This window comes from Maylandia zebra, linkage group LG8 (genome assembly GCF_041146795.1).
Source record: "Maylandia zebra isolate NMK-2024a linkage group LG8, Mzebra_GT3a, whole genome shotgun sequence".
NCBI lineage: Eukaryota > Metazoa > Chordata > Actinopteri > Cichliformes > Cichlidae > Maylandia > Maylandia zebra.
This window is the reverse complement of record NC_135174.1, coordinates 8495374-8522918: the sequence shown is the minus strand read 5'-3', so window position 1 is coordinate 8522918 and position 27545 is coordinate 8495374. Positions and strand designations below refer to the sequence as shown.

General features: G+C 41.0%; 1 protein-coding gene and 1 long non-coding RNA gene across 18 annotated transcripts in view; one reads left to right on the top strand and one right to left on the bottom strand.

Moving 5' to 3' along the window:
* The window catches only part of cacna1g (calcium channel, voltage-dependent, T type, alpha 1G subunit), a 207819-nt gene that overhangs the window by 75185 nt on the left and 105089 nt on the right, over positions 1-27545 (bottom strand). For 8 of the 10 annotated variants that reach the window (XM_004557531.5, XM_023153368.3, XM_004557532.5 and 5 more), the window contains exons 11-18: positions 27289-27403; positions 25078-25233; positions 20223-20288; positions 9508-9601; positions 8419-8600; positions 7014-7352; positions 6695-6874; positions 6221-6321 (exon numbers count right to left, since the gene is read on the bottom strand). In XM_004557531.5, the coding sequence (XP_004557588.3) occupies positions 6221-6321; positions 6695-6874; positions 7014-7352; positions 8419-8600; positions 9508-9601; positions 20223-20288; positions 25078-25233; positions 27289-27403 (1233 nt within the window). The remainder of the gene's footprint in view (positions 1-6220; positions 6322-6694; positions 6875-7013; positions 7353-8418; positions 8601-9507; positions 9602-20222; positions 20289-25077; positions 25234-27288; positions 27404-27545) is intronic. The other 2 variants (XM_023153369.3, XM_076887263.1) reach the window with 2 other exon arrangements.
* Positions 13856-27333, top strand: LOC143419787 (uncharacterized). 8 transcript variants are annotated; one of them, XR_013099793.1, is made up of 4 exons: positions 13856-13919; positions 26694-26751; positions 27013-27118; positions 27198-27333. It is a non-coding gene; the product is annotated as an uncharacterized LOC143419787 (long non-coding RNA). The 8 variants fall into 8 exon arrangements; XR_013099788.1 differs by having other exon boundaries at positions 13858-13919; positions 26694-26792; XR_013099789.1 differs by having other exon boundaries at positions 13913-13975; positions 26694-26792.

Sequence of the window (27545 nt, the reverse complement as noted above, 5' to 3'; positions counted from 1 at the left end):
GGAATTACAGCAACACCAATAACTAATCACAGTGACTAATCAAAGTAAATCAGTTACTAAAATTACAGCAACACCTCCTGCAACTAAACTACCAACACAAAACAAAAAATATAGCAGTACCTGCAACCTACAACACCAACTCAGCAACTACACCAGCTGCTGCTAATCTTGCAACTAAGATATCTATTGATACTGCAGTGGCACATGAAAAAACAGCAGCCTTAACAACTTAAACAGGTAGTATAAATACAGTACCCATCACAGCGGATAGCCGCCCCTCCCTGAGCCTGGTTCTGCTGGAGGTTTCTTCCTGTTAAAAGGGGTTTTTTCCTTCCCACTATTGCCAAAGTGCCTGCTCATAAGGGGTCATATGATTGTTGGGTTTTTACTGTATTTACAGTACAATATAAAGCGCCTTATGGCGATTGCTGCTGTTATTTGGTGCTGTATAAATAAAATGTAAAATAAAAACAAAAACACATTGACTTCTGGAACAAACCAGCAACTAAATCAGCCTCTTCAGCAACAGAAACAGTTTTCAGTAAATAAGCAAAGACTGCAGCGTCATACGTTAGCTATTACAGATATATCAAAGTGCATGTAGCGTTGTTATTGTAGTCAGCTGGACTTTGATTTTATTTAATAGCTGAGCTGATGAGATTTTGGATCATTGACTTTGTAAGAGTGTGTCACATTTTACAAGCATTTCAAGTGTGTTTCGTCTGGGAAACCCTCAGATGTACAAACACTGGAGCAAAATGTGCAGTGTTTCCTCTGAGCTGCACTGGCGTAGACATTTAAAGCGCCACGAAATGGTTCTACTCATGCTAGTGGAGGCGTGTTCCATAAAACCTGGAATAATACTATGTGCCGCACAAGGGCATTCATAAGAAATGAACAATCTCATTTAATTTAAGAGCGCTTGTCTCGCGTACAGTAACTCTGTAATGAAGAGCTGTAGATTTAGGAGTCATTAATTATGCCTTGCTTTCATTACACAACATGAAAAGGTTCTCGTGGCTTTCGGTTTGTGACAGCAGGGAGAAAGAGGGAACGCTTGTCATGTATGGCAGCAGGGATTAAACTGTGCATCAAATCCACTTTGATGCCTCGTATCAGCAGAAGTGTACAGCAGAGGACAATATTGTGAGGCTCAGATCTGGATTTCAGGCTCTATTTGGCAATACAAGCATCGCTGTGTCGACACTTGCTGCATTTGTGTGGCACGTGTGTATGCGAGTGTGTTATTCATTGTCGTACAGGCTGTGGTATTTCATATCTGTGTGCAAGAGGCTTAATGATAAAGAGTTTGTGTGTTTTCCTAAAGTGGCGTAGCAGCTCCTCCTCTGATGTTAGAAGAGCTCATTCTCTGGATGTGAACTTTCATGTCAAAGTCAAATAACCTCCTCTTTTTCAAAATGCACACTAAAAATAGGGGGGAAAAACAAAAAAACCTGCCACTACAAGATGAAGTGGAAAATGCTCCGTTCGAAACACTCGCTGACATCTTGGTGTTTCGACGCGAGCTTGAAGCTTTGCCCTGAGATGATATTTACTGACCTTTTGAGTTTTCTAGCATCAGAACTTTTAAATGACAGCTGACATCATTGACTTATTCATTGCAGTTAGTTTTAGCTTTTCAAATGTCACAAAGAGCATCTGAAAACTCCTCTCTTGTATAAAGCTTTGAAAGTCCTTTTCTTAATCCTCTGAAACTGCTGATGGTTCTGTAGACTGGCCACCATTGTTAATTAGAATGTTAACATGATTTATTACTCCAACTTGTGGTACAAACTGGTTTTCAGGTTCAGCTTTAGTTGATATCTCATCAACACAGTACAGTGGTCCCTCATTTATTGCAGTAGTTAGGTTCTAAAAATAACCCGCGAAGTAGCCAACTTTATTTTTTTACAATTATTATAGATGTTTTATGGCTGTAAAACCCCTCACTACACACTTTTTTCTGACAGGCTCAAACATTTCCACACTTTTCTCTCTTGTTTAAACACTCTCAAAGTTCAAAACTAGAAAAATAAGTCCAGTATTACAGAATGAAACCAAAGGCACCCGCGGTTGCCTTTGATGGTGCAAAACATTTCGTCGACATTTTTTGCATTTGTTTGAGAAAACTTACGAACATACAGTACGACACTACAGAGTCACACTGCTGAACACTTTCTGTATTGTACAGGAGACACGACATGAGATTGATTGACAGTGGTCTACAGCCAATCAGTACGCAGAACAAAATGGGCTGTAAAAAAAAAAGAAAAGAAAGAATTTCAGCAAAACAGCGAGACCGCGAAAGGTGAACCGTGTTATAGCGAGGGACCACTGTAAATACAGTCAAGTGGGGTGTGTGACTGAGTAGTTTGCAGAACCACCTAGCACTGATAACCTGAAGTAACCTTTATATGTATGACATTAACAGTCTGTCATGTCATTGTGGAAGGATTCTTCTTTACATTGTTGCTTCATTTCACTTTTCTTCATTTGCAGGCATTTGTGCAGTTATGCCCTTAAGATCCTGACACAGTATTTCTGTGTGTTTGACGTCTGGGCTTTGACTGGGTCGTTGCATGAGCTCATTTCAGACTAGTTTTAGCTGTCAGAACCATGACCTCACATTTCACTGTGGAATACTTTGCTACTCAGAGGAGTTCTTGGTTCACTCAGTGACTACAAGGCATCCAAGTCCCATGTATGCAAAGCAAGCCCAAATCATCACCCCTCCACCACTGTGCTTGACACTCATTGGGTGTTCAATTAGTTTGTGCATTATGACCAAAAATCCCCACTTTGGTCTCATCTGTCCAAAGGACATTGTTCCAGACACTTCAGATAGAAATGTAGCGGGTCGGCGCTGGCATGGAAGTGACTGGCATGGAAGTTTACAGCACAGGGTTAAGAAGGGGTTACGTCATATGTTATGATGTAGATTTCCTGCTGCACTATAATTCAGGCATTTCCTAAGCAGCACGTGGCTGCTACCGTAAGTCCCGGACTACAGAGTGCACCTGATTAAAAGCTGCATGCTCTAATTTTAGAAAGAAAATCAATTTTGTACTTGTACAGGCCGCACCCGATTTTAAGCCGTATGCGTTTCACTCGTAATATGAGATATTTACACAGAAATATTACACGTGAGGATTTTTAACGTTTAATTTAAGCTGTAAGGTAACATAAACATGGTAACATAAACATACAAAAATACATACTGCAAATGCTTTTTTTCCTCGAACAGCGCCTGTAACACGGCTACCTTTAAGTATACGTACGTATCAGTAACACACAAATTACGTTGCTTATGTTTTTTTTACGGAACAGTGCACAAACAAGATAACGTCTCTTAACAACCGGTAAAAATATATACCGTATATATACTACTTATCAATTTTATTGGTCTACTGTTACCAAGAAGAATGTTTTTGGCTGCATGAAAAAAAAATGCATTCGCCGCACAGGGTTTATGCTCTGCTTCTGTGTGAACTCCAGTTCACCATTAACTTTTTATAATTATCTGAACCGTGAACCGTTTTTTCCCACACTGTGTTCACAGTGTGGGAAAAAGGTAGTGGCTTATGACCCGAAAACTACGGTACTTAACTTCTTAATTTCTGTGGAAAGAGTAAGGGCTTCCTTAGTTTCTCCCTGTGAAAACCTTTTTCACATGACTATTATGTTTTGGACATAAACTCACAGTTCTCTCACATTCTGCTCACACCTTCAAAATTCATATTTTTCAGCATACTTGTAAATTTTGTCAATTGAGTGTTTTGTTCGTGCCCTTTTTGCAAATTGCACTCACTTCTCATAATTCCCCTGCCACTTTAACAGTGTAGGTGGTAGACTGTCTGGTCCGCTTGCATCCTCTGCCTTAATTTTTCATGACCTCTTTGTAGCTAAAAAAGACAAAATCCACTTATACTAATTACTCAGTTCTTCTTGTGTGCATTCCAAAGAATCCATAAACCGCATCCCTTCCTGTGTGCTGGATGATTGCCTTCCTGGAAAGAGCTGACGGATGCTGGGAACAGTTAACATTTTCTTCAACCTGCACGGGTACATATTTCCTGATAGTGGAAAGCGACAACATACACACATAAAAAAAACGAGCCACACATCATTGCTTTCACTATTTAAAGGAATTTTAAAACCCGCTCCCTGCTTCCTGTTTCTTCTATTGTTGCCTGTATCTCACTATCTGCTGACGTGTCAGTTCTCCCACAAAGTGCAGCCTTCTTTTGGGTTTAATCACAGTCTGTACGGGGTACCGCATGGGCCCTGCACATCTCTGGTCCACATGTTGACAGACCACTGTTCTTTCTTACCGCGAACATGTCTAATTGCTGTGACTGTACCTCAGTCTGCCTGCACAGCTGGCCCACTCCTCCACTCATTAAAAACTTCCCCTGCAGTAATCATCAGTAGCGGCAGTAACAACAGCGTAGCACAAAAGGCAGGTTGAGGTGAACTCGGGTCCATGTGAAAGCTGCTGGAGTTTGGCCTCCCGCCGTGCTGCTGTCTCTTGATGTGATTGTGAGCACAGGCAGGCGTCTGCGGTGGTTCAAGGCCAGAATGGGCGCCACGCTGAGCCTATGTCCTCGGTGTCACTCTCAACGATAGCCAGCTCTCGCAGCCTGCTGTGACTGAAAGCCAGCTAGAAGTCCAGTTTGAGTCAAGCTCCTTCAGTTTTCTTACTACTCCAACAGGAGCAGAATACATGGAGCTTTTCTTATTAACCTTTTCTAAATTATAAGTTATGACCAACAGAGAGGAGAACCAGCCACAGTTTTTAGACTCGCATATGCACTGTAGCTCTCCAACACTGAACAGATGGGAAATTATCTCTAATAATATGGACGTACACTTGATTTTGATCTTAATTTAAAGCATATGATAAAGTGTTTTGTTTAAATAATGTATCAGTCAGTATAACTTGAGTTTAGGATCAACTGTTCTTCACTTTATGAAGAAAGCAAGAAATACCAGAATTTTCTGCATAGTAAATCTGCTCCCTTAAAGCCCTGTGCCTGAATTATACTTGGTTACATTCACACAAATTAGCTCAAATAAAATAATTATGTGTATTTTTTGTCATTTTAAATGTTAGTGAGCCAAGTGGATCAAATTCCAATACAAAAAGAGCTATTTGACTCGTCGGTAACAAAAAAAGTCCAAAGATTTCAGGTGGAAAAAAAACCTTTGGATAAATGTGGATCATTTGAGGCATAAATTGCTGCAAAGTAATTAAAATGCTACGTCAAAATCAGTGCACAACCCCGTGGTGTTAAAGCTGGCACACTGTTAAAATACAGCAACGATTTCAGTCAGAGCCAAACAAACACAGCCCCCTGATACCACTGCAGGAAAAAACACAAAATACACATACCATATAAATACACAAGCTGAAACCAGTAACCATGAGTATGATATATAGATATTATTTAAAATCTTTTTGAGTTTACTGAGTCTTTAACACTCCCCTTATGCTTCCAAATTCATCATTAAATTAAAACCATCACAGCAAAAGATTAAAGCATCTTCTGAGTTGAATTGGCTAAAATACAGCTCCTGTCATGGCGGGTTGTTCTGGGATGTTTAATTAGCATGTTGTTGTGGCTGGGGCAGCAGGCTGGGGGCCAGGGTGTTGCTTAGTGTTGCCTTCGCAGCCACATCTTCTGAACAGACAGCAGAGACGCTCGGATCAAAGCTCCAGAAGGGGAGGAGGAGTGAGGAAAGAGGGGGCGAAGTAGAAGGGGAGGGAAGCGACAGATTCAGCACGTGGCCAAGATAACATGCAGCACTCAGAGGGAGAAACTCCCTTCCTCCCTCTGCTCCCGCTTACTCACCCCCTGACATGGCAGAAATGTGCAGATAAAAGAGACTTCTGAAGCGAGAATGTAGGACGGAAGAGGCGCTGATATCGGCAGAGGGGAAAAAATGCTGATGCGGTCGCAGTGCGGTTAAAAAACTCTTTGCCATTTTAGTCAGCATCATGGGATGTCAGTCAGACGCAATGGTAAGACTTGTTTCAATCTTTTTTTTTGGTACGCTGATGGCTGCGACAGTAGAAAGCTGCTTATAAGCATCTTCCTTTTGGAACAACAGCGTTCTGTGCCCAGGATGAGTATGTAAAAAAGATAGTTTTATGGCAGAAAAACAAGAGGGCAGGCCAAAGATCTATAAGTGTGGAGGTGATCGGAGATGTGAACATTACCTTGACTCTGAAGGGAAGAGGTAGAGCGACCAGGTATCTCTCTGCTTACACCACGCCGGCTGTTTTTTCTCCAGCCAGCGGAACAACCTGGCAAAACGACCCTGCACGGAGTAAAAAGTGCACAGTGCATTTATTATTCATCTGCACACAACTTCCTGTTGCATATAGTGAGCCACAAGCCCGTTCAAGAATTTCTGAAATATATATGCTTAAAACCCTGTTTGGTTTATATGTATCACAGACAGCAATGGAATAAACAGGGTTCAGTGAAATAGGCAAGAATTAGAAAGACATGCAATATATGCAAATTTATTTGAAGACTTTTAACATGCTTAACCGATCAATAATCAGTTTGGCCTTTGCTTAAAATTCTAATAAACTTTTTAGCCTAATTGCTAACCTTATACAATTATCTGGCCTTAGACCTGCAAGAAAACCAGTCATAAGAACAAGCCCACTTGGACGGTGACTGACCAGGTTCACCTCCTCCTCTGCGTTCTCGTCTTCGGTGTTCTCTTCCAGCGAGACGTGTGTGGGACCCAGGACTGATGGAGATCCCTTTCCGTTGCAGTCATTGTGTTCTGGGGGCCGCAAATGGCTCAGGGAGGGGGGTCTGGAGCTGTGCATGCTTGCTGAGCGGTACCGGTAGGGCACCTACACGAGGTGAAAAAAAATGTAAATAAAAAACTATGGAAACTAATTTTAAGTTACGACTCCCAGTCAGGTGTCATACTGTCCATGAATCTTAACAATTAGTACGAGGTTTAAACTGATAACTGTTAGAGGGGTCTACCTGGAGTAAAGCATCAGGTGGCAAATCCATTGAGCTCCGAGTCTCCACTGACTCCATCCTCCTGTGCCTGGGCCCTCTCTGCGATTGGGACATGGAGTCCGTCCTGGCCAGTGATGCGTCATCTTCCTCCATCAGTCCACCACCTCCTTCTCCTCCGCCCTCCCCGTCTTCTGAACTTGAGCCACCCTCCCCCGACAGAAGCGACCGTCGCTCCCCGGACTGCCTCTTCTGGCGTTTGTATGATGGAGCACGACCCAGGCTGTTCCAACTGGATCTGCGGCTTGTCCGGCCACTACCGGAGCTCCATGGGGCATAAGGGGAAGAGCTCCGGACACTGGTCTGGAGCAGGAGGGTTGCAACAAACGGGAGGAGGGTAAAAAAAAGTCACAAGTGTAACTGCATAGTGCAGTTTTAATTTTGTGGCTTAGTGCTTTGGTTATGCAAATAAAGCCAGCTGAATACAACCGACGAGGCTTTGCGTGAGGTGAATTTAAGTGAGATTCATGCTGACAGATAGATAGGAGCAAATGTAGGTATCAACATAATCTGTCAGTCTTTCATCGTTGTCATCAGTTTGTCAAATAAAGAGCAGCAGTGGTACCAATAAGTTGACTGTGAGACTGGCGCACTTTATTAATCATCATCAATCATTATGACCCCACACATCATTAGAGCATACAATGTTTTTAGACGCACATTCTGGGGGAAACAGCTGTCAGGAAAGGGGTAAATTCTGGCATTTATCACACAACACATGTGATATTGATAGCTATGTGACAACTTGGAACTGGATTATTACCCAGCAGTAACTTCCAAAAGGTTTAAAAAGGAAGCCAAAATGAACGTAGGGTGGTATCAAAAATTAAACTTCCTCTAACGGCCACTAGGGGCTCACCTCAACCCCACCAAACTGTCAAATGCCATAGACTTTTAATGAGCATGTTTTAACACTGGCACAAAAATCGGGGCTAGTGTGTATAGCTAAATTATGCCTTCAAGCAACATACTGGGGGCATTGATGTTGCCTTTTTTTTTTGCTAGCTAGTAACAAAGTCTAGCATGTTGCTGGCCAAGCCAACTAGCTTTTAACAAGTACATAGTATAGTTTTGAGTCAATTTAAATAAATTCAGTTTCATTAGCTTTGTGCCAAATCACAACAACAGTCAGCAGTAGGTTAATATTGTAAGGTAAAGACTGTACACTAATACAGAGAAACCCAACAATCAAATGTTAAGTTCTTAGCACTGGCTAGCTACTTAAACTATGTTTCTAAATAGCAGTCCACAAGCCAAAGGGTGATGTCAAAGTAGCTACATCCATGTTTTAAATACAGTCCATGGTTATTACATGAAAATTGGCATGCCCTTTTGTTTGTACATGAGAATATTAAATAAATACACAAACCGGTGATTTCTCATAGCAGGCTGGGTCTACAGAACTGCTGCTGCCTCGACGAGTCTCATAACCCGGGTTGGATTCACCTCCCACGGGCAACTTTGGTACGGGCATGGGGGTGGCAGCAGTGTGGGTAATTAGCGGTGGAGTCAGGTTAGACTTCAGGTCCACATGACCATTTGCAGGCACTACTAGTGGAAGAAAAGTGAATGAAAAAAGAGGACAAAAACAACACTTTACAGTGGTGAAATTGATAAACTGAATAAAGACATGAGAAAAAGCAGGAATAAGGGAAAATGTGGTACACCCTCAGTCATACAGTGACTATAAAAAACAACAAATATATGCCTCTTACTGTTATTGAGCAACATGAATATTTCAAGAGGGCATTAATCTTATGGGATGCGTAGGAGAGAATATTATGTTTGGCAGCAACACAAATGCATGACGTGCAGGGGAATGCAATTTTAATAACGCTAATTCCTCCGTCTTCGAAACTTTATCCGAGGCCTAGAAGATGTTAGGCTCTTCCAGCTAAGTAAGCAGTTTTACACAGAGCATTTGAAGGGGCTGAAGGGGAGATGATACAGTACATCTGGGAGTTGTACTCTATACATATAGTAGTGTATCCACTGGGCTTTTCAGTCTTTGCCAACACTTATTAGAGGGGATGGTATGAGGAATTATGAATGAGGCCACTCTGCCGACTTGATGTTGTGTAGAGAGATAGCCGGGCACGTGCCCACCGAGAGTGGTCGGAAGCGGGAGAAGAGAATGACAATAGGAGGTTACAGACTACAGAAGCCTGAGGAATGTTTTCACAGGGTACTTTTTAAATGCCTGAGGCCTAACTTACTGCTGTATCACAAACTTTTACGTGCAATTTTTAAAGAATTGCAACAGTGTGCAATCCACAGGAGTCTAGCAAAGATAGGAGAGGGGAAAATGCAAACACAGATGGCGGGTGTTTAAACAAATGTTCGTAATAGGGGCTTTAAATGAATCCCACAGGCTTGAACTGAATTGTTCCCGTTGAGCTAAAATCAATATATGTAGTCTATGTACATGCTGTATGAACAGCAGATGGACATGCCTCACCTGCAGAGGCCGATAAATCCTTCTTGCTGCCGTTGACGTCCTCCATGCTTCGTGCAAAGGAATCAATCTCTGAGCATGATTTAGAAGCATCACCCTTGGCACACAAAAAAAAGCACACATAAAAAGTGTTACAGAAAAAAAAAACCAAAACATCTGTGAAATTATCTGGGGGGATTTTTGCAAGATTTAAGAGAAAGCAGGTGGGTTGACGTTGCCTCTAAACACAGATTGCTGCTCAGCTACCTCTACTTTCTGCTTAACGTCAGTTCTGGTTCAGACCTGACTGCGGATCAGTCAGTAGAAGCAACCTCTCTTTGTAAGCAGGTGGGTGGGGGTGTGGTCTTCATGCTCCCGGAGACGGGCGCTCACAGGTAACAGGTGGGGAAGGTCATTGGAGTAAAGCGTTGCCATGCAAGGAGAAGTGATAGAGTTCAAAGAGAAACCACACTGAAAAACTGAAAGTTAAACAGTAACATGAAGCTTTTTTTGTCTTTAGGAGAACCTGGCCCGAATATGAGTTCAAAACTTTGGAGTTGCTGTGACTCATTAACAGCTAAGAGCTTCAGTGTGGTTGCTGGTTCTACGGTTTTCACAAGTACATACAAATACGCAAAATTCCATAAAACATACTCCACTGTAGCATCTCTATAAGTCACTAAAACAGTTTGACTTTTATCAGAACAGCCGAAGAGATTTGGTCTTCTTTTGTTCTCCATCATTCTTCATTTACAGTCTTTGAAGTTGTCCTTTGTCTTTCACCGACTTTTCACGAGCTCCTATAATTACTCTCTTCTAGCCTCTGCCACATGCTGCTTCCTATTTACAAATCCGCTGCAGTTGAACCTCAGCGTCCCTGTTTGTATTTGTTGCGCTACACCAGAGCCCAAAGACTCCATTAATATGTGTGAGGGTGCCAGGTGGATGCTGGATTAATAGAATGCCGACCCAGTGAGTCAGACCTCTGTGGTAGCAAAGTGAATAAACTGTGTGCAGAAAAGCCTCAGGACCTAATCACCATGCACCTCCTTTTGAACTAACAAATTACTTTCCTGATACTTCCCATGAGTATTGGAAAGAAACAAAGGAGGAATGGATATATTGCACATCGTATTTGTTTACTGCGGGAGTGTTGGGTATGCTATCTTTGAGAGACCAATTTGCATTTAATTCTGCAGTTAAATCTACTATTTTGTACCCCAGACCTATCTCCCTTAAACTCTAAAGGATGGGGAAAATACGTTAAGAGAGTCAAGGGCTACTGCAGTCTTCTGTTGTTACCTTGCTCATCACGTTCCTGCATCTAGAGTGCTTCATTTGTTGTCTCGCAGAAAGAAACGTGAAGCTGAAGATATGTGGTAGTTACAGTAGCAGTAATTTCTAAAAACAGATATCAACATATCACGATAGAATTTATGCACCTACTGGGTACAGTGACTTCCTCTCACAGTCCAGTCACATGGATTTTAGTTTAACTTATGATTCTAAATTAACCCTAGGTGTCAGCGTGGGGATGAATGGTTCTCCATCTACGCGTTAACCCAGTGATGGACTGACAACCTTTCCAGGGTTTACCCCAACTGTTGCCATCTGCTGCACTGCAACCCTATTTTTGAATAAGTGGTTATGACAATGAATGGATGGATGGAAACTTCTGCAGTGGTCCTACTAGCGTTAACCGATAATGGCTTTGGCTTTACCCAGGTGAATAGCCACTTCAAAAAACAGGATAAAACTGTCATTGTTTTATTAGCTTTTTACTTTAATATCTGTGTTAAACGCCAGACAGCTATCACAGGTTAGAAGTAGTAGTAGTAAAAGTCAGAACAGTAAGTAATCCTTCTTTATTTTATTTCAAGGGTCCAGTTTGGAACATTATCGTTTTCCATTCTTCCTCTAAAACATATTATTCATAGATTTGGGTTATCTGCCACTTGTACCTTCCTGTTAGACCCAAAGTCAAACAATGATTTGATCAAAACATGATTTTTTTTTTTCATGTCTGAATTGCTCCTTCAACCTTACAGAAGCTTTTGTTATTGGGTGCTGGCTGATCAAGTCAATCAACTGATCAAGTCAGTCTACTAGTTTTTTTCAAAGGAGAAGGTGACCAGTTGCAAGAAATCGTAGCAATTAGTTTTAAGGTAAGCGATATTGTGAACACCTCAGTCACCTTCAAGTTATAAAGAACCCAGCTGCAAGCCTTTTAAGTAGACCCAGGATGTCTGTCTACATTTACTGAGTAGAGCAAAAAAACAAGATGTTAAAAATTACATTTAAGGCTTGACCTTGACTTCAGTAGTTTATAGGGTGTTACAAAGTAATAGTAGTAAGTAATGTTTCTGTATTTAATTTCAAGGGTCCAGTTTGCAAACTGTTACGTTATTGTTTTACATTCTCATTAACTGTTATGGACAACAGAGTAGTAGGGAACAAAATGGTGGGGTTTCAATATTATTGAATATTTTGAGAATAAAGTCAAAATTTTGACATTAAACTTTTTGTTTCAACTAACAAGTGCTTCAGCTGGTATACTCTGTACAGCAGTGTTTCCCAAACTTTTGGAGCCACGGCACATATTTCACATTAGAAAAATCACACGGCACACCACCAAACAAAAATGTCACAAATAGCATATTGATCATTTTTCCCCCACGCACCAGGTATAGCAGAATTGGTTCAGTTTGTCCCCAGTATAGCTTTTTTTGCTTTTTTCTGAACACTACTCGTACTGCGGCCTTCATCTGGGTTGGAATTTTTCTCCAGGACCCAGGTCAGATTGTTTACTTTTTCTTTTCAAATATTTATCTATTGCTATTACGCGCTGCGTTTTCTCACTCACAGCATGACTATTATGTAATTTCTTCTTGGTGTTTTACTGGCAGTTGGCAACCCATTTCATTACAGCAGGTAGTTGTACTGCCCTCTAGTGGTAGAGAATGTAATTGTTCTGCCCGTTACTCACACTGGTGCTCCGAGTACTAATCAGGTGAAACCAGATAATCTTCCACGGCACACCTGATCATTTTTCGCGGCACATAGAGAGTGGTTGGGAAACACTGCTCTACAAAATGACTTGTGTAGATGAGTTAACAAAACAACTTGATCAGCTGGCCTGTTATTGCTGTAATAAACCATACCCCTCTTTACTGCACAAGAGTGTAACCATTGATATCCTTGCATCTGTCCATTGCCAGCTATTTCTTTTTGCGTAATCCGGCTAGCTCTTCCAACTCTTCCAGGTTTGTGTAGTTTTTCCTTCTGACCACATGCAGCTTTCACCATCCTCATACCTAACTGTACTTACCCATATGGAAAAGCAATAGTAAAGACTTCTAAAAGACTTGCATAAGATGTGGCCTACTTCATATAGTGAATCATATAAGGCTTATATGATTTACTCATGAAAGTGGCCACTTTCTCATTACTTTCATATATTGTTTTAGTAAGTATCCAAAACATACAAGTTTTATTTATATAATTTTTAAAGGGATCTTATATCTGTTTTCACTCTTGTTTTACACAAGACAGATACAAACTTTATAAGATTTATATATATCTTTTCCATATGGGTAACTCCTCTACAGAAGACCTTTTATAGTGGGTATAGTGGTCATGACTTGAAACGACACAAATTTAATTTCCACGTATTGACTTCAAAATGTAAAGATTAAAAATGGGCTTTAAAATAGTATTTCTCAACGTAGTATTTCCACTTTATTCTTAAATGAACAATAATAATGAAAAGAATCCTTTTTTTTTAAGGTGGCCCAATACTCCTTCATAAAAAAGTCCCTCCAACCTAATTCCAGTGAAACAGAAATCTAGCAAATCTACTGTTTTTGTTATTTTTTGTTTTTTAATAATTAGTTTTAAGGATCTTCCTACATTTTGGCCATTTCTGACCTTCTAAAGATAACATCTTGTAATTTTGATACAAGTGACTTCTGTCGGTTACTAAGTCCTGCCTTAAAGCCTTTTCGTTCAGAGTTTGATGCTAAACTGTTCTGATTAGTTGGTCTGAATATGAATATTTTGCCTTGTATGAACCAGTAGTTTTGTTTTTTAGAGCAAAGAGACCGAGGCTAACATTTGTTTAGCACTGCTCTCGAAAAATGTCTGAACAGAAGCGTTAAACCGCAGACAAATTGTCACACATCCACCAACACACAGACGTACCGCTAAACCAAACACAGAGCCAACACCCACAACAATTTATCACCACACATAAATTTACAAAAGAAAAAAAAATCTGTTTTAACCACTGCAGGAGCTTGTTTCCCACAGGGCTCATCAAACCACATGCAATCAATCAGAAGGGACAGCTGTGATTGGACAAAGCCAGTGGACCGTCAGCACTAAAAGATGGTGTGTGCGCAGTGTGCAGTATTATCTTCTCTCTGTGTATCTCACAGGTAAGAAGTACGTGTGCTACTGGTCTTGGCTTCTGTTCTTGGTGAGCAGTTTTAAGGTAGGAGCTTGTACCTGCAGTCTCTGTTCAGTGTAGAGGTCAATATGGCAGAGTGTCTAGATGTTTACTCACAGAAAAAGGGAAGCCAAGGGTTTTGTTGTATTGGCTTTAAGGTAGAAGTAAATGAGCAGACCTGGCAGGTCCAGGTAAAGAGAAATGTCTGCTTTCCAAGGCACAAAAACGAAAAGATGACCTAAAGGAATCGACCGCAGCATTTAAAGAAAAAAGCTCAGCAGTTTACGCATTGACAGAAACATCAACATTTGGGGCGACCGTGGCTCAGGGGGTTGGGAAGCGTATCTGTAACCGGAAGGTTGCCGGTTTGATCCCCGGGCTCTCTGTCCTTGTCGTTGTGTCGTTGGGCAAGACACTTTACCCTACCGCCTACTGGTGTTGGCCAGAGGGGCCAACACCAGTAGGCCCCTCTGGGGCGATATGGCAGCCTCGCTTCTGTCAGTCTACCCCAGGGCAGCTGTGGCTACAATCGTAGCTGCCTCCACCAGTGTGTGAATGTGAGAGTGAATGAATAGTGGCATTGTAAAGCGCTTTGGGTGCCTTGAAAAGCGCTATATAAATCCAATCCATTATTATTATCCACGACTCCTACACTGCACAGGTGCAACATTTCTCAATGCGAAGAACTGAATCAAACAGTGCAAAGTATGTGTGATTAAATACCCTCCCATTTCATTTAGAGGCCAGGTTTGCATATAAAATCAAATAGAAGATATCTAGAAGGCATGGATAGACATAAATTTTGTTACTGGCAGAAAACACAGTGAGGTCAACAAGATGCATCTTTGCAAGTTTTTCCTGTTTTGTTTTGCACTGATCCTCAGGCTTTAATCTTGTATGATTTCATCACCCTCCAGAGATGAAAGAGTGAGACTATAGAAAAATAACTCTAAAAGATCTTGGTGAGCTCTGATGGAACATTTGCTTTGATTTCTCCTGGAACATATCATTCTGGTGCTTTACAGTGAAATATGTTGTCTTCCATGTACTAATTTTCTGTTATGTGCCATCTTTCTAGCATATTCCTATACGGCAGGTACTTCAATAGTTTTGTTATGTAATAACCTAAAAATGCCATCCAAATGTTACTTGTTTTTACAGCAGCAAACATTACTTGAAGAGCAACATTAGTCTGATCTAATCACTGTGTTGCAGCAGCATGACCTTTGATTTATCTACAGGTGGCACTAGCAGGTCAATACAGACAGAGTAACTTAAAAAGGGCAGTCCTCCCTACACGTGTCAAAAGAGCAAGATCTGGACAATGCTAATCTTCAGATTGTCATCTATCTGGATCCTGTAGATAGAAAATTTTGAAAATGTTTAAATTTTCATTAAAATAGCTAACGCTATTACTTAGCAACTGGCTGATTGCAGGTTTAATTCTTGGCTGTGCTCTTTTGGCATGTTGGTGCCGTCTGTGCATCTGGTATTCTAACCAAGAATTACACAATGAAGGTTTCATTGGGGATAAGAAAAGGGGAATAAAAGCTTTAAACCAAAGCGGGGGGGGGGTGGACTCGAGGGAAATCCCTGGTCCTGAAATTGGTTGTTTGGATAGGTTGTTTACACTCTGCCACCCCAATTTGGGCACGGTGGTGGGAGCAGGAGATGGGCCAGACCAGGTCTGCTGCTGATAGCCGGACAATAATAGACACCGGCAGCACACGGGAGATCTCAATTATGTTGCTTCAAAAAGGGTGTAAATGGGAAACGGAGGGTGGCTGTTGATAGGAGGAAGTGGAGTAATTGTTTACGCGTATGTGTGTGTTTGTGTGTGTGCACGTGTCCACAAAATTTGTAGCCTACCACAGCTGTACATCACACAGAATCAGATTTGCCGTTGCCTATGTATACTGTCCTGTAACACCAAAACACTACTCACATCTATGGAAGAATAAGCTAGTGAAATAAAAGTAATTTAAAAAAGTATATTTATGTTATGCATGACTTTAAAAGTCTGTTTTTTTATTGGCAGCCTGTTGAAAACCACATTTATTTTAACAAGTTTGTAATTAAAATCCTTAAACTAAATGCTAACATCTACAAATTTAGCTGAGAATTCAGGTCAATTGTTTTTCTATTATTAATTTTAATTGAGATATTTCCTCCTCAAATATTTTTTTGCAATCAGTATTTATATTTTCAGCCAATTTATATTTTCTAAGTGGTCAGTCCACCAGTTAGACAGGAAACAGAAGTAAACATTACTTTGTGAAAAAGCATGGTGACCAAACAATGACTCAACATAAAGTCAAAAGAAAAAACAAACATAATAGCTCATCAGGTTCATGATCCACCAGAGAAACAACCATGCATTCTATCTCAGGTCACCAAATGCTGAATGCTGTGGTTGCAAAAAGACTTCTGGTCCTAAATGATGGATCTTGTGTAAGCACTTTTCTGCTTTACTGCTCAGCCACTTATTCTGGGTCATACTGATTAAAAAATCAAGTCTTTTTTTGTAAATCTTGGCCACACCATGTCTCAAAATGAACATGCACGCTCATTGGCAAATGTGCTGTCAATCATCAGTCATTAGCATGTGGTTGAGCAGCCAGAACCACTGCTTGTTGTCACAGTAGTGCAGATAGTGAAGTTGGAAACACTTATCTCGGGTAATGGCTGACATAACGGTAGCTACCTCCATCTTTTATACTGTCTATGGCGAAAACCTGTTAGGTGATTGCTGCTTGACTCAAATCAGACCAATATTCAACGAGGTGTTATGAGTATTGTGAAAATATTAAAGTGCCCATAAATAGCAAACATGACCAAGGCCTTGAGTAAAATTTGAGCGAAGACCCGTTAGTTGATCACTGTGTGTACGTTTTGACCAAAACTCTAGGAGAAGCAGAGATTCTTGTGAACAGAGGGTTGGATGGATAATGGACGGACCAAGCTCGCTGATCCGTCAGCTGCACGAACTAAAAGCTGATTCACTGAACTTCCCTCTGCTGGATGGAAGTCTTGTGTATAACTGACCAACCCACCTGTTTCATAATGCAGACTTTTATGTGATTTTTGCACAAGGTATTTTTGTCATGGTTTGTAGTTTTTGTTATGTATTTGCAGTGTTTCAGTTCTATTTGTTTTCTTTTCTGTGCTTCTTTGTCTTTCTAATTTCACCCATTCCCTTCTCAGTCATACTTCCTGTTTTGGGTTCTTTGACTTCTTTCTGATTATGTCACCTGCCTTTTTTTTTTTTTAAGATTTACTCATTCAAATTAGTGCAGTTTATTAATGTCTGTACCAAAAATTTATAGCATGGAAATTCATCCAAAACTTGGCATGATAACTCCAAGGAGCAAGCCAGTCACAGGAAGGCACTGAAAGAAAAATGACAGTGAAAAGCCAGCAAAGACTTTAAAGAAAAAAATATCACTGTCAGAAAGCCAATCAAATTGAATGATAAACTGACTTTTCCTTTCAAATCAATTGAAATTGACTTGTTATGCTGGTACACATGTCAGTTATATGGAAGCCCGTTTCCGCCACTAAAAAAAAAAAAAAAGCTAGTATCCATAACTCGAAATTTCGAGATAATAACTCGAAATTTCGAGAAAATAACTCGAAATTTCGAGTTACTTTTCTCAAAATTTCGAGTTAGCTCTGTCAATCAAAAATATACGTGAATGAGGTCGCTTTCTTGTTACCCGGAAGCATATGGCGCAGGACCGCGCACTCAAAAACGGATCCCAACAAATTAAAGTATGTTTGCTGATAGTAACACCATGTGATTCAGCTAATAACACATCATTTGTGAAGCCAGGCTGAAAACACTCAGCAATCTGTGCATTCACGACTGGATGTAATACCGGTAGCTTAGCTGTAGCATTTGTAGCTGAGGGCTTCAGCTTCCGGGTAACATGGAAATGACGTCATTCACGTAGATTACTGATTGGCAGCGCTAACTCAAAATTTCGAGTTGCTTTTCTCAAAATTTTGAGTTAATATGTCGAAATTTCGAGATAATAACTCAAAATTTCGAGATAATAACTTGAAATTTTGAGAAAATAACTCGAAATTTCAAGAAAATAACTCAAAATTTTGAGTTATGGATCCTTTTTTTTTTTTTTTAGTGGCGGAAACGGGCTTCCATACAGTTAAGTTGTGTTCACAGAATAATAATTAAGTTAAAAAAATATCACCTTACAGGGTTTAAGGGGTTCTCTCATGCAGAATGTAACCAAACTATGGAGTACTAATAGCTCTTTGAGGGAAACAGAGGGACATAAAACTAATAACCGATTTGACCATTACACCAGAGAGCAGACTCCACCCAAATTCTCCATGTCATGCCTCAGACTTGCCCCTAGTAAGCTGTTGAATTTTTACCAGCTATGATATTGGACTCAGAACAATCTTACCACATAAAAAGTCCTGGATCAGTTTGAATAGTGTTCAAGTGTGCAAAGTTAGAGGACGTGAGGACGAGACTTACACTCATCTGATTTTTTAAAGGATTCATTTCACTGAGTGTAAGAACCTGGATCCTCTTCCCCCAAGCCATTTATTACCTCTCATCCTTTAGTCGGGCTGGATTTCTCTGTCAATGCCGGGGTCAACCATAAAGCCAGCACTCACCCCGTTTCTCCCGCATGGCCCAGCCAGATAAAACAGGAACAGAGAGGAGGGGGGATTTTTTGGCTGAGCTGGTGGATTGTTCTTATCTGGAGGCTAGACAGAATGGGTGGAGGGCTGGTGGGAGTTGAGCTTTCTGATGTGGAGTCTGCTCTTAAGGTAGGACAAGAAAGTAGGAAAACACACACAACAAAGCCTATGTTGTCTTTCAGATACTCCACACAGCAGCCCCTCGATGCTGCTCTTAGTATCAACAGAAAAGACACCATGCAGGGTTAGAGAACTTCTAGATGATGTGACAACTCGTCTGGCAGCCAAATTGGAGCTCTTTTGCCGCAAGGCCACTTGGATGACTTAAAACTGGCTTTCTGTGCTCTTCACTCAGGAAGACACAGCCTATGTAGCTGTGATGAATCGACACTGAATTAGCTGACTTGTTACGTATGCTGAACTGCTCGTTTTAAATGTCTTTATTGAAAGACATCTTTTTTCCATCTACCACTAGCTCCATGGTCTTTTAAGCTTGAGTGTAAAATACAGCCAACAGGAGAGTCTGCAGATGTTTTTTATAATTACTGTGAAATATAAATGGTCAATTATAATTATCTGACGATTTATTACAGGACTTTTATGGATAATGATAAAAGAAAGAAGGGATGTTGATTTTTCATTGTATTTACTTGGTGCTTGCAGGCAATCTTATATATTTATGTCTGTTTTTATGGAAATGGCTTTGAATACATGCTGCAGGCAGCACAATTTTCAATCTCAAGATGTTTTCTTTGTTTTGTTTCTGAGCTCATCACTTCCTGGGAATACGTTCATTGTGGAGTGATGAGTAAAAAACCATCTTGAATGAATCGTACACGTGGAGGCTGGGGCGGTGGAGGGACCGAGACACGGGACAGCCATGGCACCAGGATGTCAAATATAAAAAGACAGATTTTTTTGAAAAAAGTATAACTCTATTGTAGTTTTTCAACCTGACCTTAGATTGGCCCAGACTTCAGCCCTATGAACAAAGACTTTTGCAGCATTTGAACAAACGATTTCCTCCTAACATTCTCCTTGGGAATTATTCGCTGCTTTCCAATCAGAGAAGCAGATATTTTCTAACACAGTTGCTCATCTTATGTACTCATAACTTAGCCAAGAGAGTTTAATGTCCTTTCTAACCTTGGAAAAGCTCCCACTTCAGTACTCTCTTGGATTGGATTGGCAGCAGCAAAGATCTCAAAACTTCTGTGAATAAAATTGAAACTACTCTGCACGACTAGGAGGTACCAGGGGGCAAGTTTGAAAGCAAATTTGTTTTCCTAATTTGGTTAAAATGTCCCTTTAAGACACTAGGAGCAAGCTGTGTTTAGAGCCATCTCTTATTACTTACACATATTAGGATTTTTAATTTAGTAGGCAAAACGTTAGGGGCGCGTGAATGGCGATATTCATCAATCAGTCATTAATGGCGCTTCTGCAACAGAACTCCAAGGTGTAGCTGTTGAGAGGTCAGAGGCATCACCGTAAAGTTTCTGTACGGGCTGGGGGAGGGAGGGAAGGGGAGGAGAGGGAGAGCTGATGCAAGGGAGCGAGAGGGCGGTCAGTCAGCTAAATGGAAGAAGGGAAGGTGGAGCTGCAGAGCTGTACATACCCCTGAAACAACAGGCAGCTGAATGAGGCTCAGCTGGGCATGCAAGTCCTCCCGCTTGGCCACTTCCTATTAGCGGAAGTGATCGGTGCAGCCGGACAGGAGAGGGAGGCACACACAGGAAAAGAGGCACGGAGGTGAGAGGTTGAATCACAGCAGCAGACGAGAGCAGAAGGAGAAGGTTAGAGAAGATTCAGCATGTTGGAACATTTGCAGTTTACCATGCGACAGAACATGTCAAAGCAACTGTCCTGGATCGCAGTGTGCAGTCGTGAGCCGTACACGTGCATTTCAGCGGTCTGAAAGCTCAGGGAGTCAGGACTGCAGGACAGAGGTGATGCACAGCCGTGTTTTATCCACCAGGCAGCCCACTGATGTTTCGTGTGATGAAATCATTTTCTCACAAAGCAGATATGAAAATGATCCTCATATAAGCATGAATCCTCCAGACTCGTGACTGTGCAGTAGAAACCGGCACGGAAACATTCCTCTGCATCTGGCCCATACCGTGCATGTTGGTGCTTTGGTGTCAAATGCATGTTTATTGTCACAGTGAGAAGTGCAATAAAAAGAAAGAAACACTTTTCCCTCTCTTCTGTTAAAAGCTCTCTCTAAGGTGGTCTGGTTGCATTCTCTGCAGCGGATATTGGATTCTGTCAAACAGACACATGGGCAAAACCTGACAAAAGGACACAATGGTGAGGGCGGACACTGGTAAAGAGCAGGAAGATTATGAGTATGGTGATGTGAGGGGTAAAGGAAGGAGTTAAGATAACAAAAAATGATAAGCATGATAAGATGTCCCTTCTGTCTTTAATTCCAAAGCAATATGGACATTTGAAGTACTCCACTTCTTTGTATGAGGCTGTATGTGTGTGTGTGTGACTTGGCACCAACGGCGTACATGTCTCCTGGCTTTGCTCACATCATTCAAGTGCCCGTTACCTAGCAACCTTGACGCAGGGAAAGTTTGGCTGACTAAAAATAAACTTAGTGTTTGCAGAAAAGGATGTAAAGCTGAAAAAAAGAAGGTAGGGAGAATTACGCCGGCAGCTCTGCAGTAATACAGGAGGGCAGAGGGGGAATACAAGAGCATAAAGGTTTCCTCATACAGCTGTAGGCTGTGCATTGTACTGTGTGAGCCTGCAGCTGTTTTTCTAATCTGTTTCTTTTCTACTTAAGTAAATATTTATTCACATTTCCAAAATGACATTAGCACAAATTAGTTTTATCTTTGTGTTAGAAAATATAAGCACTTATCTACAGTATCAGGCTTACATGACATTAGATAATGACCAAAACATTCAACATATGCTACAGTCTTATAGTTACTAACATAAATGGATATAGCAGCCGTTTATGGGAAAATTAAAAAAAAAATGTTTAAATGCAAATCCTGAAGTAGTATGATCTTTTAAATTACCTTTCATCAATCTGGAGAGGTTTCTTAACTCGTCAGTAAGGGTACAGAGTTTGTCATCAAATGTTGTTTTTATGTGAGTATATATATATTTTTTTAAAAACTGTTTTTGTCCCGATCACTCCCTGAGAGAGACAGCTGCATATTTAGCAATGCTAGCTTCTACCTGCTGTTCACCAGGTAGAAGCTAACGTTGTTTGTCGTTTGTAGTTAGCTGCTTTCTTTTAATGCTCCGATTACTCATAAGTCAGTGTTTGTGGATTGATAAACAAAACCATTACTCTGAAAAAAAAAAACTTTTGGATAGCAGTGCAGAAGATGTAATCGTTTATTCCGCTGGGAAAGCAAAGGCTAGCTAGCCTGGCTAGCAAAAGTAATGCTAATTCGCACTAGCGCTTTTCTTGCATTTCAGTGTCTTTTTTACATGGCCACAGCTGTGGTGACAAGAAATAACTACAATGCTTAATCTAACAGAAAATAGCAGCACTCTGGCCACAAAACTTAACTTGAGGGCTAACAATTCTGCCAGTAAGCGTTTCAACAAAACACTCCAAGAACCTTCGCTAACTAGCACATTGTGGTTTGTATTTCCAACAAAGCTGAAAGCCCCAGAAAATTTTTTGTCTACTCCAGTAGGCAACTAAAGTTCAGACAAGATCAAATTCACAAGAAAAACCTTGACTTTGGTGCTGTCCTATCAGTTGCTCCAGCCTTACTAGTACTGATAGTACATCCTACAGACTGAACGTCAGTTAATTTAGACCATTGTTCCACTAGAAAAGCAGGTCGGGAATCCTCAGAAGGCTCTTGCACTTGGCAAAATCTCCTATAGTTTATTGATATGATGTTAAAACGCTAACTTTGGAAGTGCAAAAATATAGATGGATTAATGCATCATTCCCAATCTGACTTCAAGACGCCAAGGCAAATTAATTTACTTTATGCTTGGCCTCCATCCGGAGCTTTCATCCAAAGCAGTTTGGGTGATTTGCACCCAAACCTCTGTGGAATTCCATTCACCATAATACTGCGTTTGATATTTTGATAGCAGGTGAGTGCAATAGAAAAAGCAGCCCATTCCAATTAATCCATATTGTATGAGCCTGTCAACCTTTCTTGCTGCTACCTACCATCTATTCTCTGTCCTCTCAGAGAGCTAAAGAGTGTCAGAGATCAAAGCACAGGTGTTGTCACCCTTTAAAAGCTGAGAGAGAGAGAGAGGAGGAGACAAGCAGCTGGGTGGGGATAGACTGGATACTTGTGCGATTTACTCTCACCCTCTATTTCTTTCTCTGACTCACTCGATCTGTCTCAAATAAAACATTGGCTGAAGCCTGAAGAGTGGTCTCTCAATGAGTTTTAGCTGCTTTCTTCCTGCGGCCCTGTGACTGTTCCCCCCAGCTGCCTCTTGTGCTTATCTGAGCTCACAAACACAGCACCGTGGCAGACAACATATCACCTTTGTTTTATGACAATAAACAACTCGCAATAAGCAGGGGGAAGATTCAGAAGGGGGGCGAGAACATATCCGAGCATGAAACTTAAAACAGGGGGATTTGGGTGATGTGGGCTGATGCACAGTCTGGTCTAGCGGACATAGTTTTCTTATGATGTACTTTATGGCGCTGGCAAATAAGCAGAACAATAATGAGGATGACTGCTGAGATAGTGGGAAAGCGTAGGAGGTGAAGTAGCTGACAGCAAAGAAAAGAAAGAAACGGAGATGAATACGAAGGGGAGACAGGAAAAATGAAATACTGCATTGCTATGCGTAACCCTGTGTCCTCACATAACCCGCTGCAACGAGTGCAAGAAAAGGCACGTTTTGTTAATGCTTATACAATTAGTTCTTTGTTGAGGTATGTGGTCCTGCACTGAAAAATATGAAGCATGAAAGCAAAGACTTCAAAATAACTACATAAAAAACACTTTGTTAAACACATCAGATCTCATTGGGGAACAAAATCATGCTGGATATCTGTACTGATAAGGTCTGGGCAATGTGTTACAAGTGAAAGGATGCCACAATTTTTGATGCCAATGAAAATTATCATTCTGCAGAGGGCTTAATTCAAAGACCCCCTAAAAATCAACATGGAAAAAAAAATAATGCAGCAGGCTAGTCCATTCTGCTGAAGCTTCAATGCAGCAACTCAAAAATGGTAGTCAGTAGTTTTTATGGCCTCCCAGGTCCTTGGAGGTCTCCTCCCAGATCTGGATCAGGGCATCACTGAGTTCCTGGACAGTCTGTGGTGAAGCCTGGTGGTATCACATGGGCCAAAATATAATATCCCGAAGGTGTTCTAGTGGATTTAGTTCAGGTGAGCGTGGAGGCCAGACAAAGGTATCAATTCCTTCATCCTCCAGGAACTGCCTGCATACTCTCACCACATGAGGCTGAGCTATGTTGTGCACCAGGAGAAACCCAGAACCCACTGCATCAGGGTCTGAGAATGGATACAAGGTTTTCATCCTGATAGCTGATTGTAGTCAGGGTGACATTGCCAAACCTAAAGAGGCCTGTGCATCCCTCCATGGATTGGCCATCCATCTCCAAGCCAGCCATGCTGAGTGATTTTACAGTCAGCATAATGTTCTTCAAACTTTTTCTCCAGACTCTTTTATATCATTCAGTGTTCTAAGGGGGAACTGCTCTCATCTGTGAAAAGCACAGGGCTCCAGTGGTGGACCTGCCACTCCTGGTATTCTATGGCAAATGCCAATCAGGATCCTTGGTGCCTGGGCAGTGATTACATGGCCCACTAGAGGATGGCAGGTCCTCAGGCCATCTTCATGAGTCTGTTTCAGATTGTTTGGTCAAAGACATTCACCCCAGTGTCCTGCTGGAGCTCTGGCAGTGCTCATCCTGTTCCTCCTTGCACAAAGGAGCAGATACCAGTCCTGCTAATGGGTTAAGGACCTTCTACAGCCCTGTCCAGCTCTCCTGGAGTAACTATCTATCTTCTGGAGTCTCCTCCATTATCTTGAGACTGTGCTGGGAAACACAGAAAACCTGGTATAGGCACGTATTGATGTGCCATCCCGGAGGAGTTGGACTACCTGTGCAACCTCTATAGGGTCCAGTATCACACACTGACCCTGGCCAAATGCAAAACTAATGAAGAAAAAACAGTCAGAAAATATGAGGAGTAAAAAAAAATGTCTGTGGCCTTCATCTGTAAAACCATTCTTGTTTGGGGGGGTTGTCTCATTGTTGCCCCTCTAGTGCACCCCGTCTGCTACTTAACTGACCAGATCAATGTCCCAGACGTTTAACTGACTAAAAAGTGTTCCTTTATTTATTTTTTTTGTGCTATGTAGATAAAGATATAAACAAATACAGATCTGACAGCAAGGTACATCAAATCATCGAGAGCTTTAAAAGAGAAACAATGTGACAAGATACAGCCCAATAATTTAACTTCAATTTAGTTGTACCTCTGCCTGAAACCCTTCAACCAAGATGGCAACAAGCAAGTTGAAGAGGACGTAGTTGCCAAAGGTCATTAGCGCGATGAAGTAGAGCGCAGCTACGGGAGAAGTGGAGGCCATGCCGTTATATAACACCTTGTTCCAGTCCTCCTGTGTTAGGATCTGCAGAGAAAGTAAGAGAGGCGCTTATAGGTAAAAGTATTGTTGAGCAATTCTTCTAGAAATTTCCCCGTGTGAGGTCTAAGTCTTCACCGGTCCTGATAATGCTTCATACTTCACGCCCCTACCAAGATCAGTGCAATTCAGCTCTGCATTTTTTGACAAATTTTGCTGACAAACAAACATTTTTCCCCCTCTGCTGCATTTTTGCAAGAACTTACCTGTTAATCCTCTAAGGTATAAGCTGTCATTGGTGCATGATAACACTAACTATATTTAGCAGAGAACTAAATGGCTTTTCTGAGAAAAATAAATTGAACACTTGTTAACACATGTCAGTCAGAAAGGTTATTTTATTTCTTCCCTGATTGTGTAGACTTGAGAGCTCAATTTAATAAAACAAAAGTTGTATATTCTGATTGCCCAGGGTTGGAGTTACAGCTGATGATGATTTAGACCCTGGAAGGTTAATGAGATACTTATTTAAGCCTTTTTTAAAACAACATATTGGGCCTCATGTAGACTGTAACGTGCAGTACATGGTAACTAGTAAAGATTAGAAGTTGAAACCTGTTTGCTGTAGCTGGATTGTTTGTGTACTGCTGGCAAAAATATTGGACCGTTTTCAAAGTCTTTGTAAGGCTGTAAAAGCTTTTCATCATACATGCTTAGTTTTCTTCTTTCTTTGTATTGTTTTATCTTTTTTCTTTATCTTTGCCTCCTTGTTCTCTCTGTCCCTGTCTCATTGCGTTTTTTTTGTCTGTGCCTCTCTCTTTCAGTATACTTCCTGTTTTATTTTGAAGGTTCGCTCCCTGTCTGGTTATTGACGTTGGTGTCTCATTGACCTTCCTTCCTGACTACCCTTGTCTAAATACACTTAAATCTTTGGTTAATCAGAAAAAAACATATTTTGAAAATACTAGCAGTATTTTCTCAATTCTGCTTTAGACTGCATTCAGCCTATCTCTGATTAGGACCCAAGAATATGTTTATTTGACTAGTAATAGCCCTTTTTTATTAGTACTTTCTCAGGTTCATGTGTGTAAATAGAGTCCTTAATCAGCGCCACTGTACCAGCACCAAAGAACACCTTGTGAGATTTCACAGCTTGACAGAGCAGCAATATTTGATTATGAGAATATGCCGATTTTAAGTAACTGTGATTTTTTTTTCTCTCCCCTATCTATGTTTTTTAAATTCCTGGTCATAGTAACACAGATCAGTTAAAGAAATGCATTAGATGCTCATTCTTGCCATTAATCAAAGCTCAAAGGCTCACCTACTAACAGCAGAGCTTTTAGCTGCAATAGAAGAAGTGGTTTTAACAAAATCTCTGCATCTCTATTCAGTGAAGTGCGGGAGTACGGCAAAAACTTGCTGAATTTACGAAGTTGTGTGCTGAAGGATAATGTTTCAGAAAAACGCAACATTAAAATGTAAACTTTCATCATTCTGTTCAACAGATTGAAGCAGTGAAGATACACTTGAGCTCTCCATGGGAACGGACACATCAGTACAACGGTCTGTACAGAGAAACATGCATACATCTTACAGCCAGTCAGGTGAATAATAAATGGTTACTATATTGAGAGTGATATATGCTGGACCCCCACAGTTACGGTTAATTCATGAATCTAAGGTGACATAATGCAAAGCACAAGCCTACATAACCTATAGAAGATAGCCAGAAATAGGAAATTAGATGACTGGAAGAAAATGATGAAGACAGAAAAGGTCTAGCGGGGCCATAGGGGAAGAGGTTGATAGATTTTATTTATTCAGGAGGAGGAAGAGGTCTTTCAGGCTCTGAACAGGAGTATGTTCAGTCATCACCAAGACTCAAGGAGATCTTACTGGAGGTTAGTTGCTCGAGGGACCACTCTGACAGGTACAGTTAGATTAAACAGGCAGCTGATGAACATACATACTGTAATTTCTTCATGCTGCTTATTTTTTATTGTTTCAAGACGGTGACTGTAAACAAGCAGTGAGGAATAAACAAGCCTGGAGCACCACTAAACAGCACTGGGGAAGAGGGGGAAGAGAAGACAAGCTCACCTGGAAGACAGTCACTATGGCCCAGAGAAGAGAGTCAAAGTTCTTCCTGTCTGGTAGAGTGTCTCCGTCTCTCTCTGACCCAAACCTACAACCAAACAGATGCATCCCCAGGATACTGACCCAGGAGGGAGGGAGGAGGGGACAGGAAAAAACAAACAGGAAAAGGAGGGATAAATGTTTACATCACAGCAAACCCTTAGATACCACACAAATAAACAGAAATTATTTGTTGAAATGACATGTTTACCCATTATTAT